This window comes from Dysidea avara, chromosome 6, assembly GCF_963678975.1.
Source record: "Dysidea avara chromosome 6, odDysAvar1.4, whole genome shotgun sequence".
In the NCBI taxonomy this organism is placed as follows: domain Eukaryota; kingdom Metazoa; phylum Porifera; class Demospongiae; order Dictyoceratida; family Dysideidae; genus Dysidea; species Dysidea avara.
In genome coordinates, this window is record NC_089277.1 from 19,596,344 (window position 1) to 19,613,741 (window position 17,398).

At 38.2% G+C, this 17,398-nt stretch overlaps 2 protein-coding genes across 2 annotated transcripts; one reads left to right on the forward strand and one right to left on the reverse strand.

Annotated features, from left to right (window-relative positions):
* Positions 1-1,165: 1,165 nt before the first annotated feature.
* LOC136258772 (ATP-dependent 6-phosphofructokinase, platelet type-like) lies at positions 1,166-3,855 on the reverse strand. The gene is made up of 2 exons (XM_066052129.1): positions 1,354-3,855; positions 1,166-1,306 (listed from the first exon to the last, which is right to left on the reverse strand). Exon 1 carries the CDS (start codon positions 3,775-3,777, stop codon positions 1,360-1,362), a length of 2,418 nt encoding a protein of 805 aa, XP_065908201.1. The 5' UTR covers positions 3,778-3,855; the 3' UTR covers positions 1,166-1,306; positions 1,354-1,359.
* Positions 3,804-13,322, forward strand: LOC136258773 (uncharacterized). The gene is made up of 4 exons (XM_066052130.1): positions 3,804-3,911; positions 9,748-10,014; positions 10,509-10,711; positions 13,069-13,322. Exons 1-4 carry the CDS (start codon positions 3,854-3,856, stop codon positions 13,114-13,116), a joined length of 576 nt encoding a protein of 191 aa, XP_065908202.1. The 5' UTR covers positions 3,804-3,853; the 3' UTR covers positions 13,117-13,322.
* Positions 13,323-17,398: the final 4,076 nt, after the last annotated feature.

A 17,398-nucleotide genomic window follows, 5' to 3' on the forward strand; every position in this document is an offset into this window, starting at 1 on the left:
TAAAATGTACATGTACTTCAAAAACTAGGGCCTCTATCAATCATATACCTGATTGCTCTATTAGAGTATTTTGATCTGTGTAAGGAATACAGCAGTGACTGGATTTGCGAAAAGGGGTTTTCCACACACATTCAATTCCATGAATGTGAGAGACCATAACTTAGTACTCAAGTAACATGTAAATCTGAAATTTTCTTCATTGATTAACACATGTTGGTGCTCACTTCTGACCAAATTTCAAGTCAATACCCTTTTCCAAATTGAAGTTGCAAATCGTCAAAGTTGAAAAATTTGGTGTGTGGAAGACCCCTTTTCACAAATCCGGTCACTACTATGGATCCAATCTTGAGAAATGAAGGTAGTTATATTGTTTCATTATTTAAAAATAAGCAATTTTATTTGTCAAACTTAATGCATCTGTAGTGTCCTAAACTGAAAGGGAGGTTTTCTTAAATGCTCTTGAACTTCCCATACACTTGTGGCATCATTTCACTAAAGCTTGTGCAGATATTGGTTCTCCTCCCAACAAAAACATACTGGCATGGGCAAAAGGATTTGAAGTTTTGTTATTCAGTTAAATTTCTGCACATGTATTTGTGATGTGTGTAGAAATGTACAGTGGAATCTGTGGACATTATAAAATGAGGAAAAAATCTGGACACTGGTAATGATTCCAAACTATTCCTTAGCACGTTAACTGAACTGGAAAACCAGAACACTAACATACCATATGTGCTGGTAACACACTAAATTAATAATGTTTATAGTATGTACGCATTGGGCAGGATCTTCATAAACATTTAATAACTCATGGATGCAATTACATGCGATCTTGAAATTTGGGTCATTTGTAGCACTGCTTGACCAGCTATTCTAATGCCTAACACAATATTCAGTCAGTCAAAATTTCCACCATACATTTCCTATGAGGACGACATAAAAGTACAGTATACGTTACAGCCTTTTCCTGAACTTGCAATGGAAGTCACCACTATTCATCTGGTTGGTTAAAATGCTTTAAAAATCCATTTTTTTGTTGTTTTTCAGGATCCAGCTTGTACATACTATAGCAATGTTTTGACAAGTCAGCAAGCAGCTGTCAAACAAAAACATGTCATCCTACAACACTCCCAACTAGCACCTACTCTACACGCTACGTACATCATTGACATTACCAACACTGAACTACTTGGATCAGCATTAATTAAAGCAATACATATATACAAACATTAAAGACAATATTTCTACATAATTGTCATTGGCTAGAAATAAAAGCTACAGCTACATGATAACTACAATTGTTGTTCTACAAATACAAAAGTCATTATATGAAAGTCTAGTACAAGTATTCACCTCAGTTTATGAAGATGAGGCAGCTTTTGATGGATCATCACATGGACTTGAGGAACTGTCACCTTTGAAAATCTCATCAGTATGGTGAGCGAGATTTCGCAGCAGGACACGAAGATCAAACCACCACTGTGACCCTGGCAGACGTTGCTTCAATTTAGCGGTTTCTTTGAGCACTTGAAGTGGTGTGAAACAGTAGCCATTTCCTGAAACGCCGACCATACATGCTGACTCAGGAGGTGAATCAACTCCAGTATCCACCTTGCCATCTTTGTAATATTTGTTGGCCAGCTCAACAATCTTCTCTGTAGCTTTGGATGAAATCTTAGCACCATAGATTCTGTCGTAAGGTGATGGGTTTCCACCTTGTTGCAAATGCCCAAGGATGCAACTTCGAGCCATGAGCAAACCTTCCCCTTCAGCTTGAAGCAAGTTCACCATGAAATCAGTGGAGAAGTATTCACTGCATTTCTCATTACGTAGCAGCAAACCACGCTCTATCCCACCCTTAAATTTCTTAATCAAGTGGTCAACATCTTCTTGCAGGTCTGCTACAGTAAAAGGTTTCTCATAGATGTAAGCTGTGTCTGCACCAGCAGCAAGTCCACCCATAGTGGCCAGGTAACCACAGTATCCACCCTGTGTCTCTACAACAAATACTCTCTTGCGATTGGAGGCTGCAGATTGCTTAATAGTATCACAGGCACTTACGATGGCATTTAGAGCTGTATCACTGCCTAAGCTGTAGTCAGAGCCAGGTACATTGTTACTGACTGTAGCTGGAGTGCCAAGAAGTGGTATCCTGAGTTGAGGATAATCCTTGCGTGCCTCCTCTAGTATGGTTAAAGCCTGGTATCCCTCAAAGCCACCGATCAGGTACAAGCCATCTATTTTGTGCTTCTCTAGGTTCTCAGCAATCTTTGGTAGCGTTTTCTTAGTAGGCAGAGTACGATTGGTGCACAACTTACAACCACCCATAGCACTCAAGCCATTCACATCAATCCACTCTACCTCCCTGATCTCATCCTTCTCTAGGCCCTCAAATCCATTATGGATACAAAGCACAGTGTGACCCTCATAAAGCAATAGGCGCACAAACGTACACACGGCACTGTTCATACCACAAGCAGGTGCACCAACATTTATGACACCGAACCTGAATTTGGCACCTGTAGGATTGGATGGTGGACTAACTTGATTCAACTTCCTTAATATACTCAGGTTACTTTGGAAACTCCTGCCACGCAATTCTAGTGCTGTATCAAAATCCTTCTTTCCCATTGCTTTGTTGATATCTCCTGTCTTTGTTACCATGTCCATCAATTGAGCTCTCATTATCTTGTTGCTTTCTAATGTTATCAATACTGGGTCGATGCTTCCTTTCGCTTGAGCAATAGCTATTGCAGCTTCAGCACCCATTCTGCTCCCCAAGATTCGATCAAAGGCAGACGGGTTTCCACCTCTCTGAACATGTCCAAGAACAGTGATACGAACATCATGGCCATCTTTGTGGAGAATATCTTTGACCATTTGAGCTGTAATAGCTTCTCCTTGATCATCAATGGCTCCTTCGGCAACCATAACAAGGCCCATACGTCTTCCTTTCTTTCTGCCTTCCCTAAGTTCGTTGCACATTTTCTCTTCCCAGCCTTTCTTGGGTGGTTTCTCTGGTATTAGGACCCAGTCAGCAGCACCAGCAATACCAGCCATCAATGCAAGGTAGCCACAATGTCTACCCATGACCTCGATAACAAACGAGCGTTGATGGCTGTCAGCAGTATTCATGATACAATCAACAGCATCTATGATGCGGTGTAAAGCTGAATCAGCTCCAATAGTCATATCAGTTCCATGCATGTCATTATCAATGGAGCCCACCATTCCAACAATATTCAAGTAGCTGTACTTCTCGAGAGCATCTTTAGGCACACGTTCCTTACTGATCAGTTCTTTAACTAAGCCACTCCACTCATCTTTGAAGATGCTCGCTCCAGTCAAGCTGCCATCACCCCCAATTACAATGAGGTTATTGATGCCGGCTTTGATCATGTTTTCTGCTGCTGTTAGCCTTCCATCTCTCTCCCTAAACGCTTTACATCTCGCAGTCCCTAGTATGGTACCACCACGGTGCATTGTTCCAGACACATCCATCCATTTCAGTTCTTTAATCAACTTTTCTCCCTCAACCAAACCTTGGTAGCCCTCGTAGATGCCGTAAACTTTCATGCCGTTTAGTATGGCCATCCTTACAGAGGCTCTCACTGCGGCGTTCATTCCTTGTGCATCTCCACCGCTTGTGAAGATCCCGACACATCTTTGTTGTTCACCTTGAGAATCGCCTTTCGGCGCCACCACAGAACTAGCGTCACTTTCAGAAGTGTCCATAGAGGGGTCAACGTCCAATTTTGGCTTCTTTGCAACACTCATCTCGCTTTGATCGTATTTATAGGGCTCCAAAATGGGATGCACGTGCGACCTCTAGAGGGCGTTATTTGGAATATATATGGGTAGCGCGCCATCCAGTGTGACAGGAACACGCCATGCTGGGAATGAAATAAGTCGTAAGTATTACACGTGACTGTGTTGCTTATAATCGCAAATATTTATAAAAAGTTCGCCCTTTGCACCTTACAATGATTAATGTGTTAAGTGTTGGAGTGACCAGGTCAAAGTCTAATTGGATTAGTGGGACTGTGTGAGGGCAGACTAATGCAACTTTGAGGGGGTGTAGCTCAGCTGGAGAGCAATTATTGAATGTATGTTGGTATAGTCTGGCAGTGCCCAGTCCCTTGTAGATCTGGTGACCGTGGTATACGGTACTTGTGTGACCAGAATTCAAATGTGGTTTTCAAATTGTACATGACATAATAAATTACATGTTCAGGTTGTTGTAACTTAGCAAAGAAAGCATGAAACTTCATACTTCCCAACGTAAGTCTTTACGATGTATGCATCTCGGAGTCTTGCTTGGAGTTTAGCAGCTGCTTTTCAACTATTCTGAATTCGGTTGCCATAGTTATTGCATTATTCATGGAGAAAACTACACATTTTATGTCACAAACGCTTATTTAAACTGGATATTGTGATTTGATTGGCTCTACCACTATAGTGATAGTAGCACAAGTACAGTGAAACCTCACTTGGTGGCCACCTCATTATAGTGGCCAGGTCCAGCAAGTCCAAACATATTTTCCATGCATTTAATTTTCATTAATAGGGCCACCTCATTATTAAGGACAGTGGCTGCATACTACGACCAAACTGGTAAAACTAATGCAATGTTTCCTCAGTAAAGACTGAGGCCAAATGGGGAGGCAGTCAAGGTGTCACTGCAAAAGTTGCACGATCCTGTCATTTTGACAAAATTGATAATAATGTAATGTAATGTTGCTGCTCTTTAGTGCATATTTTCACTACTGAAAGCTGTACCCATTATTCTGGCAGTATACTTTTCTAACCATTATGTCCCAAGTTATGCTGGAATAATTGGTACAGTGTATATTCCTACCTTTCTCTGATAAACTCTACATATTAGATCAGTTATAAATTGCTGTTACAGCTAGGTAGTGGTTAGTTTGTTGAAAACCTCAATAATAAGGCCACTTCTTTTTATGGGCACATTAATGAGGTTTTCGGTAATAGGGCCACTTATCATCGGTCCCATAGTTGGCCCTATTAACAAGGTTTCACTGTATCGTATACTATGGTCACCAGATACTTACTCTAAAAGCGAAGGGGTGGGCGCTGCCAGACGATGTTAGTATGGTGAATACAGTATCATTTTATCTGTGGAGTTGCAGTTTTTATCACACATTGGAATCTCTCCTGAATATTTGACTCCTTCTCCAAGTGACATCACAGCAGTGTCCATCTGGGGGTCTCAAATTTATGTACACTTATACAAATAGGCCGTCCTAATTATCCACCTTTTAGAACATAGAACTTTTTTTCTTTTTGTAGTCATAGCGTTTAAGAGTAGGAACAGTACAACTAAATTAATTGCATAATTTTATGCTGTGTTTTCTCACACAAAACCAGAAGTCAGCAAGGCTCATGTTAAAATTGTGACCGTTTCAGCATAAACATGCCGAGTTTGTACGACTTCCGGATTTCTCTCAGTGTTATTTGCAGTGTCAGTTTTATGGTGAGTAGTATTGGAATTATGGTGCTAGACAGTAGGAAGTAGAGCTGAGCAATAGTGCAACTACCACTATTCACGATTGATAGTATGATAGTATCACGATACTACTAATTAGTGGAACCCGCACAAAATGCGCGTGATACTAAGACAATTGTTATGTACTATTGTGTGAATACACTTAAATTTGAACATTACTAATGATCAAGGAGTAATCACATCATTACATACCAACAAAGACATGATTACGCATAGCTACTGATGTTCACACATAATAATATTTCTTCAATGATACGTGGCACTAACATCTAATGTGGCCTTGTGCACTGGAATTTCTGCACATCTGTGCAGTGCTCATGCTGAACACAGTTCTCATGAAGGTGGCGTATCAAGATGTGTCCCATGATAACCATGCGCATACATGAAAAAGATTAGTTTGAGCGGCAGGGATGTGCAACGTCATTTTGACAATGATGTTGCATGAACTAACAAAGTGTCTGAGTGTGGTATGAGGATCAGTTTACCGATGGTTGGTGCATCACCACAATGAGTTGTTCTTGCTTTTGTCACATACATTTAGGTTTATATTTATGTAGTAACTGAATTGTAGCTTCATCCTAGTCATGGTATTGTACTTATTGCATGACAAAGTGTGTATGCAGTACAGTATTGAGTATTCAAGTTTATCAGCTGTACTGAGCAAGGTCAACACAACCTGCATGTGGATTTGGATAGAGAAGAGTTTCTGAATAAAGGTCCATATTACCAAGATGAATCCTTCATATGAAGAGTGGTTACTATGTTGGTAGAGAGGTTGTGTGTAGGGTAGATATCGCGATGTATGTTCTATTAGGGTAGTTCAACGGAGATAAAGTAATAGAGCTTCTAGAAGTTTCAGTTGTCCCTGTGGAGTTACCAAGGAGTGAAACGTGTCTTGTGCCTCCATACACATTGAAGACTGCAACAGCAACTCCATGATATTGTCCACGATTCGTAGCCTGGTAAGGTAGATGTATGTTCTGTTAGAGTAGTTGAACTCAATCTTCCATTCTTCCTCTCTCATAATGGCAAATCTTCCTTGTGTAGTCTGTTAGGTGGCCTGATTGGAGTGATCATAGCTCGTTAAATTTCCACACCCACTACGACTGTTTCCTTCACCTTTGCAATGGTGTTGTTGGTAATCCTCCGTTTTAGGTATGTCTGTAGTACCTGACCTGCTTGTATTCGTGTTGCAGTAGCTAATACTTCATCCGGCGCACAGTGGTGTGGGCCTCAAGACATCTATCTTTGTAGTGGACAGCACAGCAGGGTGCAGAGTGTGCATTCCCAGCGAGTCTTCCTCGAGTAGCCTGATCATCGCTCGTAGACTTGCCACACCTACTACAAAACTCTCCCTTATACTGGTGGGTGTGATAAAAAAACTAAAAAAAATTGCCGGATGATAGCGTACACACCAGATCACATGATCAAATTTGCTGATGTGATTGGTTAAATCATGAAAAAGTGATTGATCCTATTTCATTGTAAGCTTTTCCATATGACGTCATCTGATTTCTATTGGCAACACGTGTATACCGGAATGCCGTATATGCGTATCGTAAACTTGTAATGGCTATTGACAGTGATAAGTATCTCGCAACCAAGGTTAGCACATAATGACAGACACGAAAACCACTTTATAACACATTGATTTGGACGGGTAGTTGGTAAAGCGAGTTTGAAGCTAATCAGGGGAAAAACCAGGGAGGAGTTTTTGTTTAAAAAATTTATGGCTTCTATTTTCCGTTTCTAGTTCTGTCATCCACAGGGGGAGAGAAATGTCTGGTGTAAGCTTGGGTGGGGAAGGCTATACTCTCCATTGGTATGTATTATAAGCTGTAATCTTTGTTGTGCATGCTTTCATAGTCTACGCTACTTCAGCACTGTCATGTTTGTTTCTGTTGTTCATGTTTGTGAGACATGTTTAGTACATTGTGATAGTACAATTGCATCATTATCACGATTGTTGTTCACTATCACGATAATCCAATAGATCACAATCCTTGCTCAGCTCTAGTAGGAAGAGCAAGGAAGTTGATTTGTACTGTAACTATGTTGAAAATAAAAAGTGCTTACATTCACAGCCATAAGTTCCATTTGCATTAGTCTAGAATGTTGGGATTTTGCTTAAATGTTCACCATGGATTGGCAAATCAACAAAGGTGTGGTTTATCCCTGTAGTCTCTTGTGTATGCACGTATGAAAGTAGTTTAATTGAAGAAATGACAATAATCTTGTTTACATCTACCACCTCATAAACAAATGCATCTGACACACAAACCATTGAGGCTACAGAAACAAATTGATGATATTTGAACTTTCCATGAGCAAGCAGATGAGATGGTGTGTAGGTTTAATTGATTTGAGACTGGCTTTCCTAAGTAATGACTTTGCTAATTTCACTTTTAAGTTTTGCTTATTCAAAATGAATGCTTGGACAGGTTTTGCTGAGATAGTCACAATTCTTAAAATGATAACATGCACTTTGTGTTAAAAGTGCTAGAATATGGGCAGAAATAATATTTGTATAGTCTACAGACATGACCCACATACTTGACATGTATAATGAAGTGATGTTGTTTAGTGATGCACCGATTAATCAGTATATAATCAGAAATCGGTTTATCAACCAAAATTTAGCAGTATCGGTACTTATTAGTAATTGACTCTGATGCTATTGTTGTCTTAAGTAAAAAATTATTTTAAAAGTTTAAAAATGGCAATTTTAGAAAATAAGTGACATCAGATCAGTCATCAGCATTGACCATTGTATGAATTTCAATATATCAGCTAATCAGATAATAAGCAAAATCTCTTATCGGTGTATCGATTAATGCTGTTAATGAGGTAGTATGTTTGGCCAACGTGGTCTTATAGTGAAGTGGTCTTATTATTGAGGTAGTCATGTAACTACTCAGACATACAATTTTTACTATAGTCGCATACACATTTGACCTGTTGTCACTTAAGGTTTTTCCCAGGTAATATCATAGAAACGTGGTTTGCTCACGTCCAACCATATGATACACTTCGACTCGTTATATTGAATGACATGCAGCATTCTATTGTAGGATTCAGTGTTAGTTTCTTGAGTGTAGTAATAAAATTACGACAAGTTGATTGTTAACAAAACTAGTTTCTATGATGAAGCATCACTAAGTAATCATTTGGGCGATGCATGAATGTGTACTTCTATGTGTCATGTGTTAGTCCTTGAGCAGACCATGGAACAAAATTGCTATATTGTACAGTAGGTTAATTAGTAACTTATATATAGTCCTAAGTACTTTAGTAACTTACTATAATAGTGAAGTTACTAGCCTTAATGTAATGTAAAAGAGTTTAAAAAAAAAAAATTCTATCCCACTATTACAAGTTCTAACATTGTGTGTATTGCGGCATAATGATACATGTATAACGTTCTGAGGGCTATTAGCCCACGCTTTTAAAACCATGATGGATCATCAGATACCGTATAGCTGGTAATTTTCGAAAGGTTTTTATTTTCGGATATTTTGAAAAGGCCCTTCTCTTCGAAAATAAATTCCCACGTCCAGTTGTTCTTTGAAAATACTTGAAATTCCCACAAGTGAAAGCAACGATCCAACTTTCGGTGATTCTCTTGTGTATTCCTCGAGTTTGAGCTCAGTAATACTGATGATAATGGGTAAACTATCATTACTGTGCCAATAACCAGAAAACAGGTAATCCAGAATGGAAATTGATGCCATCTGCTCTATAGAATCTATGCTGGCTACGATCGAGCATGATTGAGCCAGTGAATTTACTCCACTTGAAACTACCTCATTCTTCTCTCCAGTGCACAGGGATGGGGGTTATTCCATCAGTAAGTCAGTTATTGGCAAACATTCACGCATCTTCATAATTTGTGATATGAATTTCCGTTTATTTGAAATCCATCCGGACTTCAAAATATACACTCTTTGAAATTAAAATCCTTCGAAATTCAGATTTTGCTTCTTGTGCGAAATTTTCTGTTTTGAAAATAACCTGCTATACGGTACCAGTGTATAAAACAAACAGGACGAGTGTTCTGTAGTTCTATGTGAGTTTGTGATATATATATCGGCGCGTATGAGCTCCTGATATCACTTATACATACAGTATGACGGCTGCTTGGGATATACTGATATATACACCCACAGCCCTTGGGCCTGTGGCTCTTTACGGTAGCTATATGGTTTGTCTTTTGTTCTCAGTATCCAAGTCGGAGGTCAGTAGAGTGAAGAAACTCTTCCACCAGTTGGACAGTGACAATAAGGGACTAGTCCAGTTGTCAAAGGTTACCCAACTACCTCACCTCAAGAATAATGTACTAGCTAAACTGGTGGCCAGTCAGTATGTGAAGAAACAACATGTACCAGAAGAGGAGGATGTGACTGAAGAAGAGTGTTTAGATGTGGAGAAGTTTATTGAATTATTTGATTTGTTAAGTCCTAAGAAAAGTGTACAGTCAAAGTTGGAAGGTATGTGCAGAACTGCAAAGTGAATGAATTATTAGAATATTAGGGAGGTATTTTAATTTAGAACCATGCCCACTTATTGAGATTGTATGCTACTGTTTGTGGGACTGCATGACATCATACTCACTTGTTGGGATAATGTTGTTGCTAGTCTGGCATCAAGTGAGGGGTCATGCCCACTTATTGGAATTGTGGACTGCTTTAGCTGCCTGTAGACTCATGTGGAACCACACCCACTTATTGATTATGTGTGTTAAAACACTCTTTTGTAGCTACTTGTTTACTATTTCCTCTTGCAGACAATACATGTTTGTTAGTGGAGCTTGGGACACTTGTGTACATTACTATGTAACGTAGTTACTATCTATGTCTAAATCTAGCTCTTGATACGTTGGGTCCCATCCAAATCACTATTTGAGTCAGCTGGGTCAGCGGTACTGAACCAGTTGTAACTCTGGTGGTGTGCTAGTCATAATTTTATACTGGTTATTTTGCAGTTACATTTGCTGCCCTCAAAGACAAGGATAGTGACAAGATCACACCACAAGGACTACTCAACTATTTCAAGCTACTACTACCCTCAGGGATACCACCAGTCAACCTGGAGAGTGTAGTTACTAGTTTATACCACCAGCTATATCACAAGGAAGATGGTGACTCATCCCAACATGATGAAATGTCCTTGGAGAACTTTGTTAAGGTGAATACACAGGTTTATAATTTAATGTGCACACTGTTCCCTAATAAACTTAGCAGTGGAATGGAATATTAAATGTAATAGTAGTATGTTCCTTTGTAAGAAGATTTTGGCCAATAATTGGCTACTATACTTAATCATATTTATGTAAGGTCAATAGAAGGACTACCATATAGCTGGTTATTTTCGAACCAGAAATTTTTGTAGGAGCAGTAAAATCTGAATTTTGAATGTTTTAATTTCGAAGAATGCATATTTTGAAGTACAGGTGGATTTCAAGCAAATAGAATTTGTGTCACAAATTACAAAAATATGTAGAGTCTATGTGTGCTTGCCTTACTTAACTTATAGAATCGAGGATGGAATAAACCCGCCCACTTTTGCACACTGGAAAGAAGACTGAGTTATAAAGTGCAGCGGCAGATCCAGACTTTTAAAAGGGGGTTCCACTCTGGAATTGCAACTTCAGCCTAGCTGTAAGTTGCAGACCAAAAAAAAAAAGGCGTCACCTGCTGACAATAGCTGCCCCTCACTATAGATGCCCTCACCAACTATACTTCCTTATTTATAACTAGATATATAGTAGAGTTGCACCGATAATCGGTTGAATAATCGGTAACAGCCGATATAAGGTGATTTTGCAAGTATCGGTATCGGCTACAAAGAGGAAGTTATTTGCCGATAACCTAAACCCACAATCAATCATTAACGACAGTAATAAACATGTGACAGTATTAAAAGAAAGCAGTGAATGCAGTGGTAAGTGGTAGACATTTATTTGCTGTACCTGTTTATAACTATTTAGGCTTGTTTATGTGTGAATAGTGTGGCTGCAAGGCTATAATAGGCTGTGTATATTTATCGGCCGCCCACGCAATCAACCAATCACTATTTGGAAAGGGTCTGGAATCCCACCAAAACTCCGTTTGAGAAGCTGACTTAGGTGTTTTATAACTACTTGGGGTTAGTGGCACACTGGTAACAAACATTGTAGAATTGGCCGCCCACGCAAGTAATTAAATTATTTCAACTAATGTTATACACGCACATAAACTTTAGATGATTTTTGCTCCTTCTCCCCTGACCTACAGAATAGAAGAATATCGGTAAATATCGGCATATCGGCTACAGGAATGAGTGAAACATCGGTATCGGTAAAAGTGAAAATATGCATATCGGTGCAACACTAATATATAGCTTGCTGCACTGCTCCTCAAAAGACTACTGTGACTGCTCTATTAGAGTATCTCGAGTAAGAGAGGCTCTTTCAAAAGGGGGGTTCCATGGAACCCTTTGAACTCCCCCTGGATCTGCCGGGCCCTGAAATGGAGTAGATAGCAGCCACTGGCAAGGATGCTAACTTTTACAACATCCCAGGCTTACGAAATGCTCGCATGTAGATTTTTGGTGGGAAGCCACACTTAAAGAACTTTGGAGTGAAGGTCAAAGTGAAAAATAGTGCTATATTTGCCATACAGAACAGTTTATGTGGTCTCAGTGCTATATTGAGGTAGTTATAGCACTGTGCGTGGGCTTGAGACGATTAAAAATACCTTTCTAAATCGTGGGCTTGAGACCGCAAGGATGATTTAGAAAGCACTCGAGAGGCAGAGGAAAAAGCGGTTTTCAAGGTACATCCATATCCAGAATGAAGTTGATTGTTTCACTAAAGGAGTTTCAAATAGTTTCACGCGTGTTTCACTCGAGCTCCAGCTCAAAACTGGGAAGTTCTTTAAATCAGTTAAAGCCTTGCCTTGCTTTTGCTATTCGAAAAATATAGCACTCAAAGAGTGGTCTTGAGTGCTATATTTTTAGTTAAAGCATTGCCGTGAGTGCTATATGAAAAATATAGCACTCAAAGAGTGGTCTTGAGATGAAATACAGCACTCAGGCTTTGCCTTGTGCTATATTTGTCTCTTGCCCACCCTTTTCGTGCTATATTTTTCATATAGCACTCATGGCAATGCTTTAACTAATGCACATAAAAGCTTATAAGCGACAGAATTAGTTAGTGGTCATTTATTGCAGGCTGTTTGTAGGTTGCTAGGTTACCTCGACACCTTTAGGAATGAAGCATAATCTTTTATCAACAGCTTATGATTTACACCCTGATTCTAACACAAGGCTTAACAATTAGCTTGCATAGTATCTGTAAAGCCTATGTGACCAGCTCGTGAAGCCACACATATGTGTGAACTATAGTGACTGCTTTGTTACTATTTTTGTGCAGTGTAGTACGTTTTTTTTTCTTTCTTTGTTACGTGATTGTGAAGTATACATGATCTGATGATAGTCAGTGTAGATGTAGATATACTAGATGTGCAATAGTGGTGTTATATTAGTTTATTTTGTGTCTGTAGGTTGTAAACAAAGTGGAGATACTTGCTAGGTTGAACGTGCAAGTCTAGTTACTACTGTACTTTGTGTTCAATAATCAGATCAAGCAAAGGACACTTTCAAGATACTTCATACATGATCTTTGAAATGTTAGATGATATCACTGGTGGTTAACATTCACCACTTTCACTGCATGTTTACATACCCTCTGTGTAAATGAGTGTATTTTTTCTTGTATATATATATATGTAGTACAGTAGGACCTCGATTATTTTAATCCTAATCCCCAATTATCTGAACAGTATAAGTGACTGCTCTATTAGACTTTAGCAGAGAGAAGAAATGAATCAAAATTGATATATTTGTACAAGATTGTTAATAATTTAGTAGAAATAAACACAGATGATATCCTTTCCCCCTGACCACCTATTCATAATACAAGAGGGCACCAACTGCGATTTTTACCACCTCCCACCAGAATCAACTCCTACCACTACTTTTTCCCTTCAACAATTCGACAATGAAACAATCTTCCGGAATCTGTAATTAATTCATCAAGTGTAGAACAGTTTAAATCCTTACTTAATTTATGACTATAGTGTGCTTTTATAGGTGCACCCATCAAAGTGAAAGTAACTGGCAACTGAAACAACTGATATCTGAAGCAGCCAAGAATGAATGTTGACATACAATCAATTGCAATTAACAAAATTTTAACATTGAACTTTTATCATTCAGCTGTGTTCTATATTCACTGTATATAGCTGCATCCTAAATTAATTTCTTTTAGCTCTAATTGGCTGGTAATTTAGCCGCCTTTTATAATAGTGTACAGAGGCAAAAAGGCGGCCAAATTACCAGCCAATTAGAGCTAAAAGAAATTAATACAGTGAATATAGAACACAGCTGAATGATAAAGGTTCAATGTTAAAATTTTGTTAATTGCAATTGATTGTATGTCAACATTCATTCTTGGCTGCTTCAGATATCAGCTGTTTCAGTTGCCAGTTACTTTCACTTTGATGGGTGCACCTATTTTACAGCCAATGCATGGCAGTTAGTTGTATGATAAGATTTATTCTTAGCCACTCCAGATATCAGCTCTTTGAGTTGCCAGTTGTTTTTACTCTCATGAGGTCTTTCTCTACAATTACTGAGCTGTTTTACAAGTACTTGTAGTTTCATGGACATGCCTTTTTTTACAGCAAAGGTGTTTTTGGGGTGGATATCACTCATTTTTTCAGTGATAGGAACAGCAACTTGGTACAAATTGATATTTGGAAATGAACAAGTAAAATGTATAATAAAAAAATATCTTGGGATGCACCTGTTGATTATTTTCATCTTTTTTACAGTGTTATAAAAGGCATGGACATGGATAACTATTGACTGTTTTATTATACCAGAAGTATGAATTTGAATATACTGACTTTTCTATAGAGTAGATCTATCTTTAGAATGTGATATTCTTTTACTACAGTATTTACAATATCTCATATCTGCATGTGGTAAATGCTTCAGACACCTTATGCTCAAATGTTTGTATGATTGTCAAGTGCCTAATCAAACAGTTCAAATTTACTACACAGCTAGCTTTTGACTGTTCTATTAGAGTAAATTTATATTCATTGTAACAACAGATGTAAATTAATCATACCTTATGCATGCTCAAAATTAAGCTAGCATAATTAGCAAGTCATGGGTGTCTAAATAGTTCATGGTGCTCTTATTTTGTGTTGCTGGATTCACAATTACTGAAGGCTTGTGGATTTTCTAGGTCACATTATAGCGAAGATGTAGAGGCTGAAGGTAAAGCAATAAGGCATCAGATAATTCAGCAATAAAACGTAGCTATAGAGCTACCTCATGCACATTTCTCATAGTACTTGGATGTATATATCGAACAAACAAATGTAATAATATAGATTGCATGGATACACAACTTGAATGATACCTAAAATAATATTTATTTCTACTATAGAGAGTCCTTAAATAATTAAGTAATCAATTATTTTCATATAACCATTTGTAACATTGCGGTCACAGCTTCAGGATTGGAGTAGCAGAGAAAGGATTAGAGGACTCATGATCAATCATCAAGACCTGGGGAGATGGAAACAGTACTGTACACCCAAAGGACATCAGAGTTAGTGTTGTAATAGTAATGTGTTCTAAATTTTGTTATTGTTGTTATTGTAGAGCTTCATGAAATACTTTTAGTTTTAGTTATTAATTGTTAACAGTGAAGCCAGCGGGTACAATTTAGTTATGGTTAAACGATTGCGTCTATCAATACAGCAGTACCCTGCTATAGAAAAGGTGCGTTCTATTGGAGCACTAGATGCAGGTACTACCATTAAGTCTACTGCTAAGCGAAAAAGATTTGGTAATGTAGTTTCCAACTCTAACCAAAATGCAAGAGCATCTTTTTTACTGGGCATTGGTATGTTGAACCGCAATTCATAAAATCTCTCAATTTCACTTTCAGCAGTAGTTGCAGCTATACCTTTGTCAACCTGGTGTGCTTCTCGTAATCTTTGGCTTATGATACCGGATAAGTGACGAACATTCTTTAGAGGAGGTTGTTCATCACTATTTGCTACCACAGACACAGTTTCTGTGCTTCCTGACTCAAGGGTGGTGTCAGTAAATTCTGATATTTCAGTTTTCAATGCAACTATAAGATGTGCCTTTACCACTGTGGTCTGTTGATCATTCAAAATTAGCGTGTATTTTGGATCCAGAAATGTTGCAACTAAGTAATACACATCAAATCCAGCTGCAGAGGGATTCACATATTTATCAAAACGGCTTTTCAGCTCATTGTTCAACCTTTTTGATATGGTAGCCATTATTTTGTAGACATCTCTTCCAAGTGATACTGTAATTCTACTACAATAGGTACAACTGATGATATAGTGGTATATTCTTCCCCACTACACAGAGTTGTGTATTCTGCAAAGGGTTGCAGCAATTCTTGAATATTTTCTAGAACTCTCCATTCGCTGTTCTGCAAACCATCCCAGCTGTGCTCATCAAGAACTTGTATAACAGAAGCCTTGACTGTTAAAAATCGATTAATCAGTAGATATGTAGAGCTCCACCTAGTTGGGCAATCTCCTAGTAGTTTTAAGCCAGCATTTGCAATCAGTTTTTCAGTTGCTTTTGTTGATTTGTTAAATTTGCTTACTATATTCTTGGCTTTTTTAATGGTGTGTCTAAATACACTACACTCAACAAATTTACTGACAACCAGTTGTAATGAATGGGCAAAGCAACTAAGCCTCCTATATCCAACAAATGCTATTTCATGTTCAAATTCATTTTCATCGAACTCTCTTTCTTGTTCATACATGTCTTGTTGATGTGATTCTTCGATGGTTTTTTCCTGATCAGGTAAAGAATCATCTAAGCTGCCAGTGTCCAATACATCTACGTTATCTGTATCACACAATTCAAAATCTTCCTCATGATCACCTTCATTTTGCATATTTTCTTTTGTTGTAGCTGTAGAATTTTGAAAGCCTTCACCATGTTGCTCCCATTATCAGTTATTATGCTTCCAATCTTGTGATCAGGAATGTTCCAATCTTTGAAGATTTGCAAAACAATCTTTAATACTTCCTCTCCTGTATGAGGGCTTGGCATGCGTTTCACTGCTAAAGTGACATTGTGACGCTTGTGACTGGCAAAGAAATGAGCAGTGACACCAATAAAAGAAGCAGTCATTCCCTTCTTGCTCCATATGTCAGTACAAAAATTTACTTTTCTAGCTTGCAACATGTGGGACAAAATATTGCCTTTTAAATCTGTAAGCACTTCATCTATCTTCTTTGACATCATATACCTAGATGGAATAGAGTACCTACTGTCTAATTCTGTGATTAGTGAAGAGAAAGTTGGATCCTCAACCAAGCTAATAGGGGCACTAGATGCTGCTAAAAATATAGATAACTTTTTTGTGATAGCCTTGCATTTAGGATCTTCATTGTTATACAGCTTGGGCCTCTTAAGAAAAGTAGTGATTTGTGGTTGATTACTTTCCATTGAAAAATTACAAGCAGCATTAGCTCTAGTACATGACTTCTTTTCATTTTCTTTCTCTTTGTTTTGCTTTTCCTTCTTAATTACTTCATCATAGGCTTCTCTATGTGATGACTTCAAATGCAACTTTAGCTAAATTTTCTTTTCCCTCACTTAGTCTTAGTTACTACATTTGTTATAACCTCACATTTGCTCTTTTTAGCACTTTCATCATATAGCTGAAATAATCCCACACTGCATGGACTTGTTTTAGGTCTTCCAGTTACTGCTAGATCACTCATTGCCATCATTCAAAGTCAACTAGTTTTA

Bases quoted from the DNA above. Each gene is read 5' to 3' on its own strand.
- LOC136258772 (XM_066052129.1), bottom strand. From the start codon at position 3,777: ATGAGTGTTGCAAAGAAGCCAAAATTGGACGTTGACCCCTCTATGGAC.
- LOC136258773 (XM_066052130.1), top strand. From the start codon at position 3,854: ATGGGTAGCGCGCCATCCAGTGTGACAGGAACACGCCATGCTGGGAAT. The intron at 3,912-9,747 runs GTAAGTATTACA...TTTTGTTCTCAG, and splicing joins TGCTGGGAATGAAATAAGTC to TATCCAAGTCGGAGGTCAGT. The intron at 10,015-10,508 runs GTATGTGCAGAA...GTTATTTTGCAG, and splicing joins TGTACAGTCAAAGTTGGAAG to TTACATTTGCTGCCCTCAAA.